The sequence below is a fragment of the Balaenoptera physalus genome, assembly GCF_965194825.1.
Source record: "Balaenoptera physalus genome assembly, chromosome: 2".
NCBI classification, from domain to species: Eukaryota; Metazoa; Chordata; class Mammalia; order Artiodactyla; family Balaenopteridae; genus Balaenoptera; species Balaenoptera physalus.
This window is the reverse complement of record NC_138883.1, coordinates 92,548,995-92,571,175: the sequence shown is the minus strand read 5'-3', so window position 1 is coordinate 92,571,175 and position 22,181 is coordinate 92,548,995. Positions and strand designations below refer to the sequence as shown.

At 41.1% G+C, this 22,181-nt stretch overlaps 1 protein-coding gene across 6 annotated transcripts in view; it reads right to left on the bottom strand.

Annotated features, from left to right (window-relative positions):
* The window catches only part of LOC309654658 (uncharacterized protein), a 135,761-nt gene that overhangs the window by 29,866 nt on the left and 83,714 nt on the right, over positions 1–22,181 (bottom strand). Inside the window, exon 1 of one of the 6 annotated variants that reach the window (XM_082449022.1) lies at positions 3,291–3,942. The exons of the other annotated variants lie outside the window; for them this stretch is intronic. Within the exon in view, the coding sequence (XP_082305148.1) occupies positions 3,291–3,396 (106 nt within the window). The 5' untranslated portion in view covers positions 3,397–3,942. Of the gene's footprint in view, positions 1–3,290; positions 3,943–22,181 lie in introns of those variants that run through there. 6 annotated transcript variants of the gene reach the window in all.

Genomic DNA, 22,181 nt, shown 5'->3' with positions numbered 1-22,181 from the left:
CACAGGAAAATGACAGAAAAGGAAATCCAAAAGGCAAAAAAGCATGTCAAGAGACTCTGAAAGTCAGGAAAATAAATGTTAAATAAAGTTATATTCTCTTATACCTATAAGATTAGAGAGTTAGATAATGCAGCAGGAAGGCAGGGACTGGGAAATACACACTGCAGCCATCCTGGAGAGAAATCTGTCAAGACACAGTCATGTTAAGTGTATGCATCCTCTATGACACAGCATTTTTCTAGCCCCAAGGAAATTTACCTACACACACCTATACCAGGTTGTTCATGGAACTGTTATTTGTGTGTATGTAAGAAGGGCGGGATGAGTTGAAGTTAACCTGGGTGCCCATAACTGGGGGAGTGGATAGGTAAAAATAAGGTAGCTTCACATGTAGGCATACTATGCAGCCATTAGCAAGAACTATCTAGATAGGAATATAAGCACTTAAATGTATCTGAAAACCAGGACTGAGAAAAAAAGAGTAATAAATGATATTACACAATAGCATTTACAGAAATTAAAATACACACAAAAGCATATCTTACAAAAATGCAGACCGTAAGATTCACATAAAACAAATCAGAATGTTTGCCTATGATGGGGAGAATGGGGGAGGGAGGGAAGGGAGGAAGTGAGGAAAGGAGAGAGGAAGGGAGGGACAGAGGAATGAAGGATGTTCAAGGATCTAAATACTGAATATTGTAAATACATCTATTCTCTCCAAACTGATTTATAAATTCAATAAAATTATAATATAAATTGCTATAGGGTTCTAAGTGAAATTTGACAAGTTGATTCTAAAATTTATGTAGAAGAACAAAAGGTTAAGAATGGTTACTATACTCCTCAGGAAGAATAACAAGACAAGGAGACTACAAAAATCAAGACTTATTGCAAAGCTTTAAGAGTAAAGAACATGATCTTGGCAAGTGTAGCAGACAGACCCAAGGAATATAATATAGAACCCCACAGATATGGAAAGCTGATAGATGATAGGAGGATGGTATATAGACTATGCAATAAACAGTAATGTGATGAGGCACTTGGTTATCCATTTGAAAAAAGAAAATAGATTCTTTCCCATGCCAAGTATAAAAACCAGTTACATGTATTAAAGACAAGCGTGAAAACAAAACTTGAAGATATTCTATTTAGGAGACAAATAGAATGTCTTTATGATCTTGATGTCAGACATGATTCCTTAAAGAAGATGAAAAAGGTAACTATAACAAAATATTGGTAATTTTGACTGTGTTAAAATTTAGAACTCCTGTTTATCAAAGGGCTTCATAAACAAAGTAAAAGGGCATTTATCACATGTAAAAACAAAGTGTTAGTATCTGGAATATAGGGTTTTTTTAAAAAAGTATTATATTTCAACAAGACCAAAAAAAAAAAAAAAAAAAAAACCCAGAAGAAAAATAGCCAAAAAGACATGAATTCAAAATAGGAAGTATGAATGACCGATAAACATATGAAAAGGTGTTCAGGCTCCTTACTATTCAGAGAAGCCTAAATTAAAATTCTAATGATGTACCAGTTCATACACATCAGACTGGCACATATTCTAAAGTCTGACAACACCGAATGTTGGCGAGGATGTAGGACAGCCTAAGCTTTCATATTTGGCTGGTGGGAATGTACATTTGTACAAAGCCAGAGCAATCTGGCATTAGGCAGTAAAATTGATGGTGAACCTACCCTGTGACCTTGTTCTTTTACACATATTTTGTGCCCTAGAGAAACTTTTGCGTGTGTACACCAGGAGTCAGGCAGGAGAATGTTCCCAGAAGCGCCACTCCTGTTAGCAAAATGAACCAGAAAGAGCACGACGCCCATGGTGAGCAGAATGGGTCATATACTGGGATTTAGTCACAACGTAAAATTCCCTACAGTGCCTAGAATGAATGAACAACATTCATTCATTCATACTGCATTCAACTGCATTCACAACACATACTACATAGATTACCATGGATGAAGCTCAAAAATTCAGATTGAGTGGAAAAAGCAAGTTGTAGACAACCACATTATATACCTTATTCAGGTAAATTCTGAAACCATAAATGTAATAATTCTTGTTTAGGGATACTTAACATATGTAATAAAGTCCAACAAAATGAAAGAGAATTATAAACAGTAGAAAGAAAGGAGAAGAATTCAACTGGGGCCATGTCAATAGAGAACCTTTTCTTTTTTTTTTCTTTTATTTATTAAGATACATGCTGTGGGGCTTCCCTGGTGGTGCAGTGGTTAAGAATCTGCCTGCCAATGGAGGGGACATGGGTTCAGGCCCCAGTCCGGGAGGATCCCACATGCTGCGGAGCAACTGAGCCCTTGCGCCACAACCAATGAGCCTGCGCTCTGGAGCCTGCGAGCCACAACTACTGAAGCCCGCGCACCTGGAGCCCGTGCTCCGCAACAAGAGAGGCCACTGCAATGAGAAGCCCGCGCACCGCAACGAAGAGTAGCCCCCACTCGCCACAACTAGAGAAAGCCCGCGCATAGCAACGAAGACCCAACACAGCCAAAAATAAGTAAATAAAATAAATAAATTAGAAAAAGTGAGTTTGAGTCAAAATGATTTCTTTTTAAAAAAAAGATACGTGCTGTGTATTTTTCTTTTTGCTATATATTATATACATATGGACACATATATATAGACACACATACATATTATATATGTATATATATCTGTTATGTTCATTCACATATTTATATTCATTATATTTATTCTTTTGTATGTAATATTTCATAGTAAAACTGCAAACAACGAAAGAAAAAAGTGAAGCTTCCAGTTAGCATATAAAAGGTTTCCAATATAAGCTATGACCTCTGATGCTCAGGCTCTATTTCTTCCCCAAGCCTAGAATTCATCCTACCCTGTGGCTTTATGCAAAAGTAATTCCATAAAGCCTGTGGCTGGGAACACACACAACTTACATAGGTCCACAGAGACACACACACACACAGACTGCAGCCACAGTTGTCACACTTCTTTCCCCTTCTCTAGCTCCAGTGTTGAGACTGGCAAATTAGCAGCCCTCTATCATGGACGGAAGAGGGCACCGCGGGGAACAAAGCCAGCCAAAATGCTGACCATCTATATTTCCTTCTAGACCTGAAGGAGGAGAGGGCTCAGGCACTGGGAGGGGAAACTTGGCAGAGCCTAGAGGGTTTTCATGCAGGAGGGAGCTATTTGAAGAGCTCTGGGGAATGCTGGTCTGTGGGAAGGGCATGCGTGGAGCTGACCTTCTGAGAGCAGTATTAGGCGTATCGAATGTACTCACCGTCCAGAGATTCCTTCTTCCCTCTGACATTGCTAAAAATGGAATCAGCTGCAAACAGTATGTGACTGTGTATGGTAATTTGGGTAAAGCTTGTCAAGTGTAACATTTAGCCAGAAACATGGTATGGTCTGGGATCAAAATAATATTTTTAAGATGACGTTAGTTCTCAAACTTCCTCTGGAACCTCCCGGGTGTAATCTGAAACCCAGCCCCCAACCAGTAGGTGGCGGGCAGGGTGAGATTTAAGAAAGAGGCAGATTACTCCAGATTGGTAGGTGGAAGGTTTAAGAAGCAACGGAACTTACTTTAGAGTCTTGTCTTTTGTGGCCCCAAGACAAGTAGATTTCCACGCCTGCCTGCCAGAACCTTAAAAATCTATATAGAAGGGCTTCCCTGGTGGCGCAGTGGTTGAGAGTCCACCTGCCAATGCAGGGGACACGGGTTCGAGCCCTGGTCTGGGAAGATCCCACATGCCGCGGAGCAACTGGGCCCGTGAGACACAACTACTGAGCCGGCGCGTCTGGAGCCTGTGCTCCACAACAAGAGAGGCCGCGATAGTGAGAGGCCCGCGCACCACAATGAAGAGTGGCCCCCGCTGCCCGCAACTAGAGAAAGCCCTTGCACAGAAACGAGGACCCAACACAGCTAAAAAAAAAAATCCGTATAGAAGCCTTAACTGGGTTCAGTCAGGTACACAGTCCAGATAGTCTCATCAGCACATTATTCACTCAAGGCTGTGTCCTTGGGAAGCTTCTGGGAGCAAAGAGCAGGGAAGGCAAGCGAAGGCACATTCCAAAAACAGGGGAAGGCGTGAGGAGCCTTCAAATGCCCCGGTCCAGCTTTCGGGTCAAACCAGGGGGCAGTCACGTCTTCTTGATGACCTCCCCTAGCAGATGAAATGGTGTAGCTTTCCTGGCAGCCAGGAAAGACTGCAATCTCAGAAGACTACTCAACCCTTGTAAAACTTTGCTTTCTCCCCAAATACCTCTCCAAACCCTCACAGTAGCTAAGCAGCCCTTTCCAGTAGCTTGCCATGCTGGAGGGAAAAATCATCACTCACTCAGCTGTAGGCAGTCCCAGGGGACTACCTCTTACTAACAAAACCATGTCAGGCCTGAAGCAGAGTCCCGTGATATCCGGGAGAACTGTGTAGATTTCTGGAGTGATTAGAGCTTGTGAAAGCACCATGTTCTTTCTGTAACTTTGTGTGTGTGTGTGTGAATTGAGACCACACGGCAAGTTACACCGAGGCCTTTTACTAAAGCATAATTTTTGACATGATTTTTCTGCCTTTGGCTCACCGTTAAGTCTACCTCTGCTAACAAACACACTGTAGATGTTTTGAATTATAGGAACTGTAAAACCAAGGAGTCCCGCACACCAGCTATAATAAATTTGTATTAATTCTAGGAACTGGGAAGCTTTTAAAGAAAGAAGAGCTCTTTGGTTTTCTCCGAGTTATTCATGTGTGTCACCGGATGCAATAAAATCATACCACAATGTGTTTTATTTTGTCACAATGAATGCTGACCTGGAGGGACACAGCATGATGTGCCTAAGTAATGGAATTAACTTGAATAGACTGTTTTTAATGCAAACCTGGTAAATGGTTAGAATGGCCTGGATCTCAAGTTGGCTTGATGTCCTAGTCCATTCAGGCTACTATTAAAAAATACCACAAACTGGGTAGCTTAGAAACGACATAGATTTATTTCTCATACTTCTGAAGGCTAGAAGTTCAAGATCAGGGTGCCAGCATAGTTGGGTGAGAGCCCTCTTCTGGGTTGCAGACTTCTTATTCGCCATATTCTTACATGGGGGAAGAGGGGTGAGCTAGCTCTCTGGAGCCTCTTTTGTAAGAACACTAATCCCATTCATGAGGGCTCTATTCTCATGACCTAATCACCTCCCCAAAGGTACCACCTCCTAACCCCATCACTTTGGGCATTAGTTGTTTTTTTTTTTTTAATCTCTGGGGCTGGGACCCAGACACCAATGTTTTTTTTCTTTTTCTTTTTCTTTTTTTTTAAACTTCGGGTTATTTATTTATTTATGGCTGTGTTGGGTCTTCGTTTCTGTGCAAGGGCTTTCTCTAGTTGTGGCAAGTGGGGGCCACTCTTCATCGTGGTGTGCGGGCCTCTCACTATCGCGGCCTCTCTTGTTGCGGAGCACGGGCTCCAGGTGTGCAGGTTCAGTAGTTGTGGCTCACGGGCCCAGTTGCTCCGTGGCATGTGGGATCTTCCCAGACCAGGGCTCGAACCCGTGTCCCCTGCATTGGCAGGCGGACTCTCAACCACTGAGCCACCAGGGAAGCCCTGGGCATTAGGTTTTCAACATATGAACTTTGGGGGAGGGACACAAACATTCAGATCATAGCACTTGGGTTATGCCCCCAACTTCTTAGTTGCTTCCCCTGGATACATAGTACAAATTAGGGAATCCTTCAAAAGTAAGGAAAGAGAGAAAGGGAAAAAATGGAATAGAAAAAGGAAGGAAGGAAAAAGAAGAGAAGGAAAAAAGAGAAGGCAAAGATGAAATGAAGAAAGGAAAGTCTGAAAGAGGGGAAAAAAGGAGATGAGAGACGCAGGAGAGGAGAAAAGGAAGCGAAGCTTCCATTTAACACCCTGAACTGAGCAAGTTCCCGCGAGGCTCAAGGAGGCTCCCTGGGACACTGCCTCTTCCCCTCGGTAGGAGCCTCAGGTCAAGGGTTTCACTGCACAGTATGTTTACTTTTTCCCTAAGAGAAAGCACTCTATTAGATTAACTAGCAATTTGAGCCTGGGGCCTTCCTGGACTAGCCTAATTAAGATCTAGTTCCCAACAAGTAAGGCGCAGGGTGCTCTGTATCCTCAGCCCATCTGCTCCTGCTTGACCCTTGACCTGTTCAGTAACTCTCAGAACAGCACCAAGTGGACAGCTCACAGCCCAGGTTTGCAGAAACAGAATTTAATCTGGAAGGTGTATGACATTTTTTGCCCACTGAGTTTTATTTAATTTAACCACACGCACATGTGTACATGCACACACACACACACACACACACACACACACACACACATACACACACACACACAAAATGCTTGGATTTAAGGCTTTTCAAATAATTAAGCAGAGGCTTGTTACACATCATTGTGTCTTTCTGTAGCACAATAACATACCAGTGTTTTCAGGCCAGTGGTGACATCTGCTCAATGATTTCTGTAACAGGACCAACCCTCCACATAATCAATGGCTGGTTGGCTTTTGTGCCCCTTCCTTTCTTTGTGTTGGCAGCCCTGAATGACAATGTCACTCTTGGCAGCCCTGAATGACAATGTCACTCTTTCTTACGGTTCTGAGGACACTCGGGGAGTTTGTTATTTATTGGCTTAACAAAAAGAAGAGTTCATTTCAAAAGCACACAGTGAAGAGGCGCTGGGCTGTACCAGCTAAATCCTACTTTTGTATTTGATGAGCTTTATTGAGGATTTGCATACTCAGTAAGGAAAATTGACAGACACTCAGTCTGCTCCATGTTATTATTTCACATTCTATCACTGCCTCTTTTGTCCAGTTTGAACCTCTGGAATATTCCTCTTAATTTTTAAAGTTTTGTCATTCCTACAAGGATACAACCCTAGCACTATGTTGCCAGAACAAAATGGTGAGAGACAGATGATGTCCTTTGCAAATGACATTGGAAAGAAGAAAAAAATTCATAGTTCCATAGCTAGTAATCTAACATTTTCTTACTATTAGATTATTGGAACATTATTAGAGTGTTATTCAAAGGAGATAACAAAGGGTTACACGTAGAATGTAGCACAGTGTCTCTCACACTTACATTGTGCCAGTCGCATTACTACACATCTTTACACATTGTCTCTTTTAGTCTTCACCACAAACCCAACAGGCAAATATCATTATCCCCATTTTACAGATGAATAGACTGAAGCTTAACAAAGTGAAGTGACTTGCCGAGGTCATTGGCTACTAAGTAGAAGAGCAGGGATTCCAACCTTGTCTGATGGACATCTCTGCCTAACCCATGTCCTGGATTAGACTGTCTGGTTCAAATCCTGGCTCAGCTATGCTGTGTGTATGTATTACTGATGTATGACTACGAGCTGGTCACTAAACCTCTTTGTGCTCAGTTCCTTACCATAAACTGCAAATAATACCAAGAGCTACCATCATAGAGTTGTGAGAATTAAATGAAATGACACAAGTGCTAAGAACAGTGCACTTAACCACATGCATGATACGCTTCCATAAATGTAGCTATTATCTAAAATGTTTGTAATTAATAGATATAATCACCCTTCATTCTATGGCACTTGTTCCTTTATCTTGGTTCTAACAGATCTATTGCACTTGTGCCTTTTATTGAAAGCTTACTCAAATCTGTTTTGGGAGCAAAATGGGTATAAGTAACAAATGCTTGAATTAATTTCGTATTTTGCTCCACTGAAGGACCTGTTGCAGAAATGTTTCCCCTGTCCCCTTTCAGAGGACCTAAGCAGGAACTGTCCATCTACATGACGACACCATCTGGCGACACCACTGAAGTGGTGCCCTCACTGCATTTCATCACCAGGAAGGCAGGCAACAGATGATCAGTGAAAATAAAATTTTAGTTGGAAACTATTTGAGAATGGTTCTACTCTCACATATGGATGTGGCCTGACTGGAACTGGGGAGATCTTTCCTATTTGGTTTCTTCTCAAAGTCTTAAGAGGAGCTCTGAAAAACATCTCTGGCTATCTGGCCTATTTTTTCATATTTGTGACTCCTACAAGTAAACGTGGTCATACGTGGAAACTTCCAGTTATCTTCCTTAAAAGACAGTCGGGACTTGCCCTGTGCACCTTTCGGCTCCATCCCTCCTTCATTGTCTGGCTGTGCTCTGAACAAGAGGCAGATGGCCATACCTTAGGGACAACTAGAAGAAACCCCAAAATGCCAAGGCCAGGATTCAAGCAGATACCAGTTTGAATCTAAGTCCAATGTTCTTTCCACAGAGCCATTTTATCAAGGCCTTATACACAAAAGTTTAAAGTAAAAGTAAAAGACATAAGACAAGTGTAGAAAGAGCAGAATGAAGTCTGAGCGGGGTCAGCATTGACTCTGTGAATTTGGAGTGAAAAACTCCCCTATGCTGTAAATGTAATCACTGGCAAGTAAATAAACCTTTCTGAGACGCAGTTTCCACATCCATAAAGTGAATAATGATATTGCAAAGATTTAATGAAATAGTCAATGTAAAGCGCCTAGCACAGTCCCTGTCACAAAAATTGTAGCTACCCTCCTCCCTCATCTCCTTCCCCTCCTCCTTTTTCTCCTCCTCTTCCTCCTCCTCCAAGTTAGAATAAGTACCAGAAGAAAAGCACTAAGTATTTGAAAGAGAGACGTTCGTTTGAGCTGGATCTTAAGATATTTCACTTTTTTGAGATAATCAGTTCCTATCCCTAGAAATCTGGGGCTAGGCCTAGAAATCTGCATTTTAAAAAGTATCTTTGTTGATTCTTTTTCAAGTGAACCATGGACCACATTTTGAGAAATACTTGGTTAGGAGATAACATTGGAGAAACAGGGGGAAGGAAGGAAGGACAAAGAAAGAGGGAAAAATACAGGCTATGAAGGTGAATATTGGAAAACCCCAAATGCTGAGCTACAAAATTTGAAATCAATAGTTAGTGAAGCCATTTCATGTTTTTCAATAGAATTTTTAATCCAACCTTTGATTTAGGAAGAGTAATTTGGTAATTGTACGTTGGAAGATTTGAAGGAAGATAACTGAATTAGGCACCTCATGTGTGTGCTATTGCAAGTCGAGGTTAACAGAAAGAACTAATAAAAATTGGAAAGATTTAAAAACTGCTGTGTGGGAGGTGAATGATGATGAACTTGGACTTGAACATGTCTTATTGAACATACCGTCAGGACACACAGCAGCCAGTGAAAAGGCAGATCTATAGTTGTTAAAGAAGTCAATGAAATCGATGTCATTTCCCGAGTTTGGGAACTTTTTTCTTTTATAAATAATAACAACACCAGCGCCACCAACACTAATAGTTTGCGCAGAAAGTGACTATGGTTATTTCTACGTAGCACATTCAACTGTGTTGGGGTCATACGGTTGGTTTGAACTGTCATCACTGTCAGTTAGCAAGTAACTGAGCTGCCTCCCAGCAGCTGAAAAGTAGAGTGGACTGTGTGTAACCCAATGCCACCAGTGGCGCCAACCCACAGAGCGCATACAGTTGCCTGGAGCTGAGCCCACATGCCGAAGCCTGTAACTCAATAATCTCGTCAAAGTAATTGGCCACAGGTGGGCCACACAGCTGGGTGAACAGCTGAGTCTGTTCACTATTTTGGAGGCTGTCTTAACAAGTTGCTTGCAGTTGGGTGTGTTGATCTCTCTACTCCAATTGGTTCTCACCCTGCAGTGATTTTTGCCCATCAGGGAATGTTTGGCAGTATCTGAACACATTTTTTACTGCCATTACTTGGGGAGGTGTTGCTGCTGGCATCTAGAGGGTAGAGGCTGGGAACGCTGCTAAATATCCTATAATGCTCAGGACAGCCCCCACAGAACAAATAATTACTCAGCCCAAAATGTCAATAGAACTAAATTGGAGAAATCAGGCTCTATTAAAACACAGACCTGGGCTCCTCCTCTAGTAATTCATTTTGTTTAGCAGAACACAATGGCTGGGTGATGATCAGGAGCCAAAATGAAGAAGACTTATCCCTGAACTTTCCAAGAGCCCTGAACTTGGAAAAGGTATTAACGGGTCCTGAACTTTGCAATGGAAAAATGTGTTTAATCTCATCTGTGTGTGTGTGTGTGACACAGAGAGAGAGAGAGAGAGAGAGAGAGAGAAGAGGAGGGGAAGGGAAAGGATGGGAGGGGTGGGGAGGGGAGGGGAAGAGAGGAGAGGAGAGAAGGGAGGGGAGGGGAGGAGGGAGGGGAGGGGAGGGGAAGAGAGGGGAGGGGAGAAGGGAGGGGAGGGGAGAAGGGAGGGGAGGGGAGGAGAGGAGAGGGGAGGGGAGGGGAGGAGAGGGGAGGGGAGGGGAGGGGAAGAGAGGAGAGGGGAGAAGGGAGGGGAGGGGAGAAGGGAGGGGAGGGGAGGGGAAGAGAGGGGAGGGGAGAAGGGAGGGGAGGGGAGGGGAAGAGAGGGGAGGGGAGAAGGGAGGGGATTCTTGGTGAAAAATAATTTGCAAGCAGAGACAGCAACCCAAATCTGAACAAAGAAAATCGTCTCATGCTAAGCCGCGACAGCACATGCATAGCAATGCCAGGAGAGTGAGTGAGTGGGATGAATCTAGCTCAGTACCCTCCAATAAAATGCATACAAATTGCTTATAAAAGTCAGAATCCCTCCCCCCACAACAACAAACAACAAAAAACAAGTTATGCAAGTTCAGTCCTTCACAAAAATTTATCCTGTCATTTTCTACAGATTGGCAGTGATCGCAGGAGTGGCATAAGAATATTGAAAGGGCAGGGAAGAAATGGCATTCCCACAGACAATCAGTGTTGACCGCACTTCACCTCCAAGATGGGCATTGGGGATTTCCTGTTGGGTTGTAGAGGATCTGCCCAGCGGGTGGTCCCGGACAGCGGCGAAGCAGGGAGCGCTCAGTGGGACACGAAATGATAATAGGAACAGTAGTGTGTAGCACAACTCTTGTTCTGGCCTAACCCCCATGAAGTCTGTAGGTATGAAAGGTCTGGTTTGGAAAGAGCAGAAAGATAAGCAAGTTTGGAGGCAATGTGACTGGGTTATGTAGGGAAACAATTGTCCTTCCCCACTTGAAGTTGTTCCCTACCCACAATCTTACCCCTTAAATCAGTGTCAAGGAAATGACCTTAGACCCTTTAAAAAAGGAAAGGGTACATATAAGCAATCAGCTCTAGAATCTGTCACCTTAGGATTGATGACTACGTGTGAAGAGAATTTTCTTAAGAAATTCAAATGGGAGTTGCTGGTGAACTTTCCTTTTCATTAGAAACATTGGCTTTTCCTAGGACATTTTCTGTTCCTCTTATTGCTGTGATTTTGGGCTGCCTTCCTGTCCCACTGCCTTGGTATCTGTATTAGTTTCCTATGGCTGCCATAATATATTGCTACAAACGTAGTGGCTCAAAATAACACAAATATATTATCTTGCAGTTCTGGAGGTCAGAAGTCCAGCATGGATCTCACTGGGCTAAAATCAAGGTGTCAAGAGAACTGTAGTCCTTCTAGAGGATCTATGGGAGAATCTGTTTCTTTGCCTTTTCCGGGTTCTAGAGGTCACTTGTATCCTTTGGCTCATGCCCTCTTCCATCTTCAAAGCCAGCAGCGGAAAGTTGAGTCTTTCTCATTTGGCATCACTCTGACATTGGCTCTTCTGCCTCACTTTTCCATCTTGTAAGAAGCGTTGTGATTACCTTGAGCCCACACAGATAATCTAGGATAATATGCCTATTTTAAGATCACCTGATCAGCAACCTAAGTTCCATTTGCAGATCTTAATCTCCCCCTTGCCATGTAACATAACATATATATGTAGGTTCTGGGGAGTAAGATGTAGGTGTCTTTGGAGGGGCCATTATTCTATCTACCACAGCTTCCCTATTGGATCACCCCTTTGCAGCTTTGGGTTAGCAGCTCACTGAGGGCACGTGCAGTGCCAACAAGTGTCTATCAAAAAATATGTGCCAAATGAATGAATTCAGCTTCCTGACTTAACTATAAATCCTAAAAATAAACGTAATTACTAGAGAATCTCACCTCTCACCCACATGACTGATAAAAACCTCCAGAGACCATATGCACTCCATCTGTGGACAGCTCAGCCATACTTCCAGCTTCACTTCTGACTTTGGTGACTCTCCCTCTTGGCGTTTTCAGGATTTAGTAGTTCAAGACCAGAATAGCAAGATTTCTTTCCCATCTTCCCAACATAATCAAGATACTCAATTATGCAAAACTTGTCCTCTCTCAGTTCTACCCTTTATCCGTTTGGTGTTGTTTTAATCACCTCGATTCAGGATGTTTCCTTAAAAAAAAAAAATCCCATGAATTTTTTTCCAACTAATTAACCTCTTTCCCATTCACTCTAGGGTTTGGGCTTGGGAGTTCTGACTCGAATGAGGTCAGTCAGTTACTGTGAAGTTTTTATTTACTGGACTTCTCTGGAAAGTACTGAGCCAGTCTGGACTCAAGATTTATTTTCCTGTTAGGTTGTGTGAAATTCTGACAGCTGCAAAAATAATTATGATGCTAAAATAGAACATAAATACATGTGTAGAGCAAAAACATTTTATCCTTTCTCAATTAAAAGAAATGATTTGTCCTTTTATACTAGAGGCTAATAAAGACACATTTAACTCTCTCTGTTCTGCAGGGGAGGATTCAATTGACGAAGGTTTTGCTGGAAACATGCACTCCTATGCCGGGTTCCCTCTGCCAGTCACGGTGTCCAAAAACTGCCTCATTTAGATTACTGGTTTACGGATGTTAATTTTTAATATTAGCCTAATCAAAATACATTCCCAAAGTACTGTACTTAATTTGCCTAATTCTATCATTCAAGCCTTTTCCTCTGATATGTTTGCTTTAAAACAGAGGGAATTATGTAAACATCTGGCTACCAGCTGTGACAGTCATTAATCATAATATGTTTTGCACTCCCATTCATTAAAGAATAGCATTTGGTCCAAAGTTATCCAACAATCAGTGACAAAGTTAATGAGAAGCTACATCTTCCCACAACCTCCTTCCTCAGTCTCTGACAAATACGTTTACCAGCATCAACCTACTACCATCAGTGACACTGACTGTGGGTAGTAAAAGCTACCATTGATTGAGCTTGAGTCCTTTCTGGAGATCAAGCTCTCTGTGATACACTGAGTACATTTTCATGTTATTTCTTACTATCATAGGAGGTATATATTATTGTCCCCATTTTATAGATAAGGAAATTAGAGCTTAGAGATAGGCATTAAGTAATTTGCCCAAAGTCATACCACTAAAAAGTGGCAGAGCTGGAAACTTAATTTTTTAGAGCTCAGTAATTCCCAAAGCCCAGGGTCTTAACCTTTTATCTAACTCTTAAAGATATGTTTACTATTCTAAATTGAAAAAAGGAAGATAATAGATACAATAGGGATTTTTGTTCATAATGGAATGGGAATATATATTTATGGGATAAAATTTGTAAAATTATTTTAAAATGTCCTTCGGATAATTCCTTGCTTTGTATTATCTATAGTCTTTTTGCTGTTAGAATGGCTGGTTAGGATATGCTCCGTGTGATTTGTCTTCATCTTGGAACTCTCAACTCAATGCCCTCACTTCACAGGGTTGCTCTGTGCTGATTAGACCTAAACATTCATTATTGGGGGACCGGGGCTCCCCTCTACATTCTTTAGTGGTCTTCATCTATCATGGTGGCATCATCAGTTCTGGCTCTCTGCCCCACGCCCCACTTCCCAGGTATGCTCTGCTTCTTGCTCACCTGTGCCCCATCTCCAGCTTCCTTTGCCACTCCTATCTCTCCTACCTTCGTAGTCAAGTCTCTGCCAGCTGTGACCCTCTACTCTCTCCTGTCTTAATTCAGCAAGTGTCCATTAACTCTTAAGTTCCACACATTCTAATCTTTCTTCTTCTTCTTTTTTTTTTTTTCACTTTTCTGCCATTGCATCATTCTTTTCTATCATGCTCCAATAAGTAGCAAGTAGGGGTGAGGGGCCAGGCCTATGTGTGTATGTATGTGTGTGTGTGGGAGGGGAGGTCACAGGAATTGTGGTCCATGACTTGTGGGTTACTCGAGGGCCCTCTCCATCCCTCTGTTCTTTCTCCCTCAAGTTCATAGTATATTTCTTGGAAAAGGGCCCTGGATTATTGCCAACGCCTTTTAGCTCAACCCAAGACACCAACCCACAGTAATGTTCTCACAGACCACAACATCACTTAGAGTTAAAGATGTTAATATCGGCAGGAAGTTTAAAGATAAAGTGGGGAGTAATTTTTTTCTCTCAAACAAAATAATCCACAGTATCTCATAAGGTAGAGAAATCTTACGTAATTCTATGCAGACCTTTCTTTCACAAACTTCAAGAGTACCTGTCCATAACTTGTTCAGAGATTGTGTTATGTCATAGAAGAATTGCATTTTTTGAATATTGCTCTTTCATAAAAACCTAATGGTTCTAAAACAAGATGGTCTATCAATTCATTCATCTGTCCAACAGATACTTATGCTCTTTTTATGTACAAGACAAGGTGTTAGGCATTATGGATAAGACAGGAAGTATAGTCTACCTTGCTCCTGCCCTAAAAGACTTTACAGCAGCGGGGAGACGGAAATAAATACACAAAACAAAGATACATATCGCAACTCAGGCATTCTGATGCAGACCGGATGTTGACAAGGGTTGCCCCCCCAATGTAGTATTTTTTTTTTTTTTCCAATGTAGCATTTTTAAACTGGTTTATCTGAACATGCAAGAGGCCACAGTCATTTCTGGGGTTCCTCAAAGAGGATGGTCAAGTATAGGTATGTAGGTTGGGTTCTTGTGTCACTTCAGGCCTCGTGTCAATGTGACACTTGACAAGGACAAGGCCTTCTCCCTGTGGCTACAAACAGCTTTGAACGGGGACTGGGCACCAGGGCGCTTCCAGGCCTCACTGACTGTTCTGAGGGAGGTCCTTTCTGCTTCCATTAGGTTTATTCTGTTATCCAAGTGCTGGGAATGATGGCATCCTCTGCCAAGGGCCTAGATACTGAGGAGAGGATTAAAAAGGAGAAGTAAATATTCTCTAGCAGGGCTGCCCAAGTAAGCGGGACCAAGAAATCCATATACTGAACGGAGGAACACCCTCCCTCCTCTTTGTGCTCATGCCGGGTACCCAATCTAATTAGGACTTCTTTTCCAGGAGCCCAGAGCTGCCCTTGACCCTTTTCTTGCTTGGAATTATGGCCAGGCTGACATACTGAAGACAGGAACTTCATCCTTCCCTTCCTTCTGCAAGATTTTGATTTCTATTAAAATGCAAGGTATCCCACGAAATTCACTCTTGAGGTTGTGATAATAATTTACATGTGAATTTTCTGTGAGAACAATTATTCTGTGACAGAGCCGCAAAGGCAAGGGGTACTTAAGTGGTAGATGGAAGAAAGCCCCTTAGTGGGGGAAACACCCAGATAGGAGACCACAGAAGCATATGTCACCTACTTCCCTGTTTTGCTTAGAAGCAGCTCTACCTGTAAAACCCACTAAGAGGTAGATAATCTAAGTGTTTGCCCAATATTACTGTAGATATTCCATTTTGTTACTGGCTGGTCCTTTCTTCTTCACATTTACCTTTGGTTCAGAGTAATCTCAGTGGCCATCTATTACTTGAGAGTGACTCCACTCCCACAAAGTGACTTTCTCCCTAAAGTAGGGGTAGCAACTAATACAAAGATTCCCCGGCACCTCACAAAACTGACCCATAAAATAAATGAAGGCCAACTGAGCTGGATGGAGCTCTTGAGGGTGTTCTCCAGGATAAGAGCAGGAACCATTTCAGAAAGTCAAAAGGGTGCTAACAATGTAGGAAGAAGAGGCCTTTGTGAGACTAAATGGAGGTGGAATAGGATGGAATACAGCTACTCCACAAATCATGTGGAAGCCTCCTTTCTTTGGTGAATGGCCCACTCAGGGAACCCCTGAGCTTGTGACAAACCACAGGCAGGAACCTACTGACTCCAAACCTCTCTGCTCCCAGGGGCCAAGACTTCTGGGAAGAGATAAAAAGCCCTTCTTCTCAAACCTTCAGCTTCTTCATTGGCAAGTATCATTGTCATAGCAATTCTGAAAGCCAAAACCAGCTCTCTTCTCCCCTCCGCTCAAGCACAGCCCCCTGTGCCTTGGTCTCTACTCTGCCCTGATCTTTCTTTTTCCTGAGCCGCTTCAGCATTCATAATCCACTACTCACTAATAAACAATTAAAAATGGCCTTATTCATCATCTCAAATCCTTTTGGGGAATAATTCAGGGTATTATTTAATGTTTCATATTGTCCTTTGTTTCATATGTGATAATCTCATTTCTCCAGACTAGTAACTCTGCAAAGGCAGGACAAATACCCTATAAGTCACAAAAGCTGATGGGAATCTTATTTCCTAAATTAAAATTCAGTTCATATGGGTCTACAAGTACAAGTTCATGTCTGAGAATAATAGGACGGAATAGTCTAAATTTAGGAGGTCTCTGAACATCCATGTGGTCACCATGCTCATGTTTCCTGGGGTCATATTCTCACACTGGAGCCGGCACACTGTCGGGGCCTATAATGGCCTGCTGGCAGGATGCAAAGCATCTAAAAAAATATCTCCATGAATTTCTAGTTCCAGTTCCACACGTAAGGAGCTTAGAAGTCACCAATCCATTCTAACAACAAGTAACAGCATGGACAGACTGAAAAATTAACAACTCCTCTTGAATCTGTAGCAGAGAGGAGGACACAGGGTAAACCACTGCCCACAAGATTGGAGTGACAGACAGGCAAATACAAGGAGCCAAAGTTTACCAGAGCAGAGACTCGTGAGCAGAAACAACCACAGGAGCCAGGGCCGGGGTGGGAAAATCTGAATTGTAATTGACCAATTGCTGGAAGCTCAGTGTGAACAACTCTGAGAGTTAAAAACTCCAAAGAGACCCAGTCTTTTGTGGGTTTTATGGCCAGGAGCCCAAGCAATTTCTCACAGTAAATACTGGAGAAAAACTCCCTCATGTTTCAGGAAGGGCAAGAGGAAAAGGAATGACTTTGAAATATGCTAGAGTGCACTGTTCTTCTTAACAAGGCCTGCCCTCAGGAGAAACTAGTTAACTAGAGCCTAACTTGCTGGAGTTTTATCAGAGCTTGACTGACCTGGCGGGAGGAAAGTACCTAACTCCAGTGAGCTAGCCTTCCATGTGAGAGAAGTGAAATCATCAACTGTGGTCCACTCTAGCCATCCTGTCCCACCTAAGGGAGGAGAAAAAAAAACTGAGAAATGCTCTGTGAAGTTCACAGTCCAAAGGCTCACTAAAAGAATTAGACCTAATCATAGACAATAGAACTTTTCCCCTCTCTTCTCCCACTGACCCCCACATTATTGAAGGTCTGTGTACAGCATTTCCTTTTATGGGTACATCATGTCTGGCTATCAATAAGAAATTACAAGGTGTACTAAAAGGCAATAAACACAGTTTGAAGAGACAGAGGTAAACATAGAACGAGACATGGCAGGGATGTTGGAATTATCAAATTGGGAATATAAACAACTGTGATTAATATGTTAAGGGCTGTGAATGGCTAAAGTAGACAGCATGCAAGAACAGATGGGCAATATAGGTGGAGAGGTGGAAATCCTAAGAAAGAACCAAAAAGAAATGCTAGAGATCAAAAGCATTGTACCACAAATGAAGAATGCCTTTGATGGGCTTATTAGTAGACTAGACACAGCTGCGGAAAGAATCTCTTATCTCGAGGATATATCAATAGAAACCTCCAAAACTGAAAAGCAAAGAGAACAAGGACTGGAAAAAAAAAAAGCAGAACAGAATATCCAAGGACTGTGGGACAACTACAAAAGGTGTAACGTGTTTAATGGGAACACTAGAAGGAGATGAAAGAGAGAAAGGAACAAAAGAAATATATGAAACAATAATGACTGAGAATTTCCCCAAATTAATGTCAGACACAAATCACCAGACACCAGGAAGCTCAAAGAACACCAAGCAGGATAAATACTCCCCCTAAAATTACACCTAGGCCTATCATTTTCAAACTACAGAAAACAACTTTTCCTTAGAAATCATGCAAGCAAGAAGATAGTGGAGTGAAATATTTAAGGTATTGAGAGAAAAAACCCTGCCAACACAGAATTCTGTACCTTATTAAATTATTCTTCAAAAGTGAAGGAAAACTAAGGACCTTCTCAGGCAAACAAAACTTGAAGAAGATTTTTGCCAGTAGACTTGTCTTGCAAGCAATGTTGAGACATTTAACATTTAGAGAGAAGGAAAATGGTATAGGTCAGAAACTTGGATCTACATAAAGAAAGGAAAAGTATCAAGAATGAATAAGGAAAGGTAAAATAGAAACGTTTATTTTTCTTATTCTTAATCTAACAGATAAGAGCTTGTCAAAATAATAATAGCAACAGTGTATTTGATTATGTGTGCCTATATATGTATATTCTTATGTATGCTTATATATAGGTGAACTGCATGACAGCAATGATACAAGGGATGGGAGGAATTAGGATTATTTGGTTATTAGAAGGTACACACACTCCATGTAAAGTGGTATAGTGTTATTTGAAAGTGGACATGGATTAGCTGTAAATGGGTATTGCAAATTCTAGGGCAACTACTTAAAAAAGTAAAAACAAAACAAAACAAAAACTATAAGTAATATGCTAAGGGGGAAAGTGGAATCATATAAAATTAAATTAAATCAAGCCACAATTAAAACCACAAAAGGCAGAAAAATAGTGGAAGACAAAAATAGGACTAAAGAACAAGGGTAACAAGTAGAAAACAGTAACAAATATGGTAGATATAATCCAACTATATCAGTAATCATTGTGAATTGTCAATGGTCTAAACACACCAATGAAAAGACAGAGATTGTCAGGGTGGATCAAAAAGCAAGATCCAACTGTATGTTGTCTACAGGAAACCCAGTTTAAAGTGGCATGGACATATATACATTACCAAATGTAAAATAGATAGCTAGTGGGAAGCAGCCACATAGCACAGGGAGAACAGCTCAGTGCTTTGTGACCACCTAGAGGGGTGGGATAGGGAGGGTGGGAGGGAGATGCAAGAGGGAGGAGATATGGGGATATATGTATATGTATAGCTGATTCACTTTGTTATACAGCAGAAACTAACACACCATTGTAAAGCAATTATACTCCAATAAAGATGTTAAAAAAATAAAAAAATAAGTGTATAGAGAAAAATATACCATGCTAACTTGCTAATCAAAAGAAAGTGGGAGTAGCTACATTCATTTCAGACACAGCAGACGTCAAAGCAAAGAAAGTTATCAGGGATAAACAAGGGCATTACATAATCATAAAGGGGTCAATTCTCTAAGAACATGTAACAATCCTAAACATGTATGTACCTAACAACAGAGCATCAAACTATATGAGGCAAAAACTGCTAAAACTGCAAGAAGAAATGGACAAATCTACTATCAAGGTTGGAGACTTCAACACCCCTCTATCAGAAATGGATAAATCCAGCAGGCAGAAAATCAGTAAGGACACAGTTGAACTGAACAACAGTATTAATCAACTGATATAATCACTTTCTTATATACCAGAAATGAACAAATAAAGTTTGGAATTCAAACCACAATACCATTTACATTGGTAACCCCCAAATTAAATACTTAGGTATAAATCTAATATGATATGTAGATCTATATGAGGGAAGCTACAAAACTTTGATGAACAAAATCAAAGAAGAATTAAATAAATGGAGAGATATTTCATCTTCATGGATAAGAAGACAATATTGTCACAATGTCAGTTATTTCCAACCTGATCTATAGATTCAGTGCAATCCTGATCAAAATCTCACCAAGTTATTTTGAGGATATTGACAAAATGATTCTAAAGTTTATGTGGAAAGGCAATAGACCTTGAATAACCAACACAATATTCAAGAGAGAAGAACAAAATTGGAGGGCTGACATTACTTGATGTTAAGACTCACTATAAAGCTATAATAATCAAGACAGTGTGGTGCTGGTGAAAAAATAGACAGATCAGTGAAACTGAATAGAGAACTCAGAAATAGACTTACATAAATATAATCAATTAACTGATCTTTGGCAAGGGAGCAAAGGCAACAAATGAAGCAAAGATAATCTTTTTAACAAGTGGTGTTGGAATAATTGGACATCTATATGCAAAAAAATGAATCTAGACACAGACAAAATTAACTCTTCACAAAAATTAACTCAAAATGTATCATAAACCTAAATGTAAAATGCAAAACTATAAACCTCTCAGAAGATAATAACACAGGAGAAAACCTAGATAACCTTGGTGATGGCAATGACATTTTAGATATAACACCAAAGAGATAATCCATGAAAGAAACAATTGATTAGCTGTACTTCATTAAAATTAAAAACATCTGCTCTGCAAAAGGCACTGTGAAGAAAATGAGACGACAAGCCACAGACCGGTAGAAAATATTTGCAAAACATATGTCTGATAAAGGACTGTTATCCAAAATATACAAAAAAACCTTAAAAACGCAACAATAAGAAAACAAACAACCCAAATAAAAAATGGGCCAAAGACCTTAACAGACACCACACCTTAACAGATTACTTACAGATGATAAATAATCATATAAAAAGATGCTCTACATCCTATTTGATCAGGGAAATGCAAATTAAAACAACAAAAAGATACCATTACTCATCAAAATCTGGAACACTGATAATACCAAATGCTAGCCAGGATGTGAAGCAACAGGAATTTTCATTCATTGCTGGTGGGAATGCAAAATGGTACAGCCACTTTGGAAGACAGTTTGGCACTTTCTTACAAAACATATTATACATTTGTCCACACCCGTAGAATGACCAAGAGTGAGCCCTAAGGTAAACTCTAGACTTTGGGTGATGATGTTGTGTCCATGCAGATTCATGAATTGTAACAAAGGTACCACCTTGGGGAAGGATATTGATAATGAGGGAGGCTCTGCAGGTGTGGGGACAGGAGTATATGAGAAACCTCCTTATCTTCCTCTTCATTTTGCTGTGAAGGTAAACTCTTTTAAATAAATACATAGAAGAAAAATCTTCTAGGAGCATTGGTTTTATTCCATGGTAAATAATCTAAACATTATTTATACATGAACACAAACAGATATTTTTAAAAGTAGAGTGGGAAATTTACACTATTCTCTAAGACAAAACTTGATTTGAATGAAATTTCATCTTCACAGCAGGCCTGTCAGGTTATGCCAACACCCGCTCCCTCCCCCAAGCTTGCACCAAACTCTTCCTGGAGTCTAAGTCCACACTCCTCTGCTTTTAGGGTCCTTGTGTTCGTGTTTGAGAAGCTCTGCTCTTATACTCCCATGACAGGATGGAAGAGAGTAAATGTTTGATAAATATTTATTGACAAACTGATTCATTGTTTCTTCAAAATTCAGAGCAGCTACAGGGAGTTGAAACCAAATCTTTTAGGAGGAAGTGGAAAGGACAATAATGGCCTGTTTGGCACTGGAGAAGCATCCTGCTAGAGAAGTGTTCTAATTGGCTACCGTATGATGGTTCCCTCATCAATGAAATGGTGATGAGAATGAGAACACGGTTCAGGGAAGAAGAAACTTTGGAGGGGTGGAACAGGAGGCGTGGCGAGACATGTGTGACAGAAAAGAACTGGGCAGAGCAGAGCTCAGAGCTCAGAGACACAAGTCTCAGGAGAAGCAAATGCACTCAAGCAAAGCAACGGGCAAGTCTTGTTTTCCCTCCAAACTCAAATCTTCAAGAAATAAACAGTTGGTTTTTGTTTACTTGGGGCTTTCTTTTTGTTTTGCTTTTGTGCCTTGGAAAGGACTACAAAAAGTACAGTGGCTCAGGTGAAACCTTTATGTCAGCAGGAAAGACAAAACCCAGACCACCGTGGTGGTGTTTCCCTCACCTGCCCCCAACCACAGAGCAAGCACCCTCTCTTGTTTCGAGAAATCCCAGCCAAAACCAAAATTGCTTAGCCAACTTTGCCAAGTGGAACTTGACTTAACACAATTTTTTCTAAACCTCCTAATTTGATCATTTGCAAGTTACCACGACTTCATTTGGGCCCGGTGACTAAAAGTCTTCGCTTCACTTGCTGTATGAAGAAAGA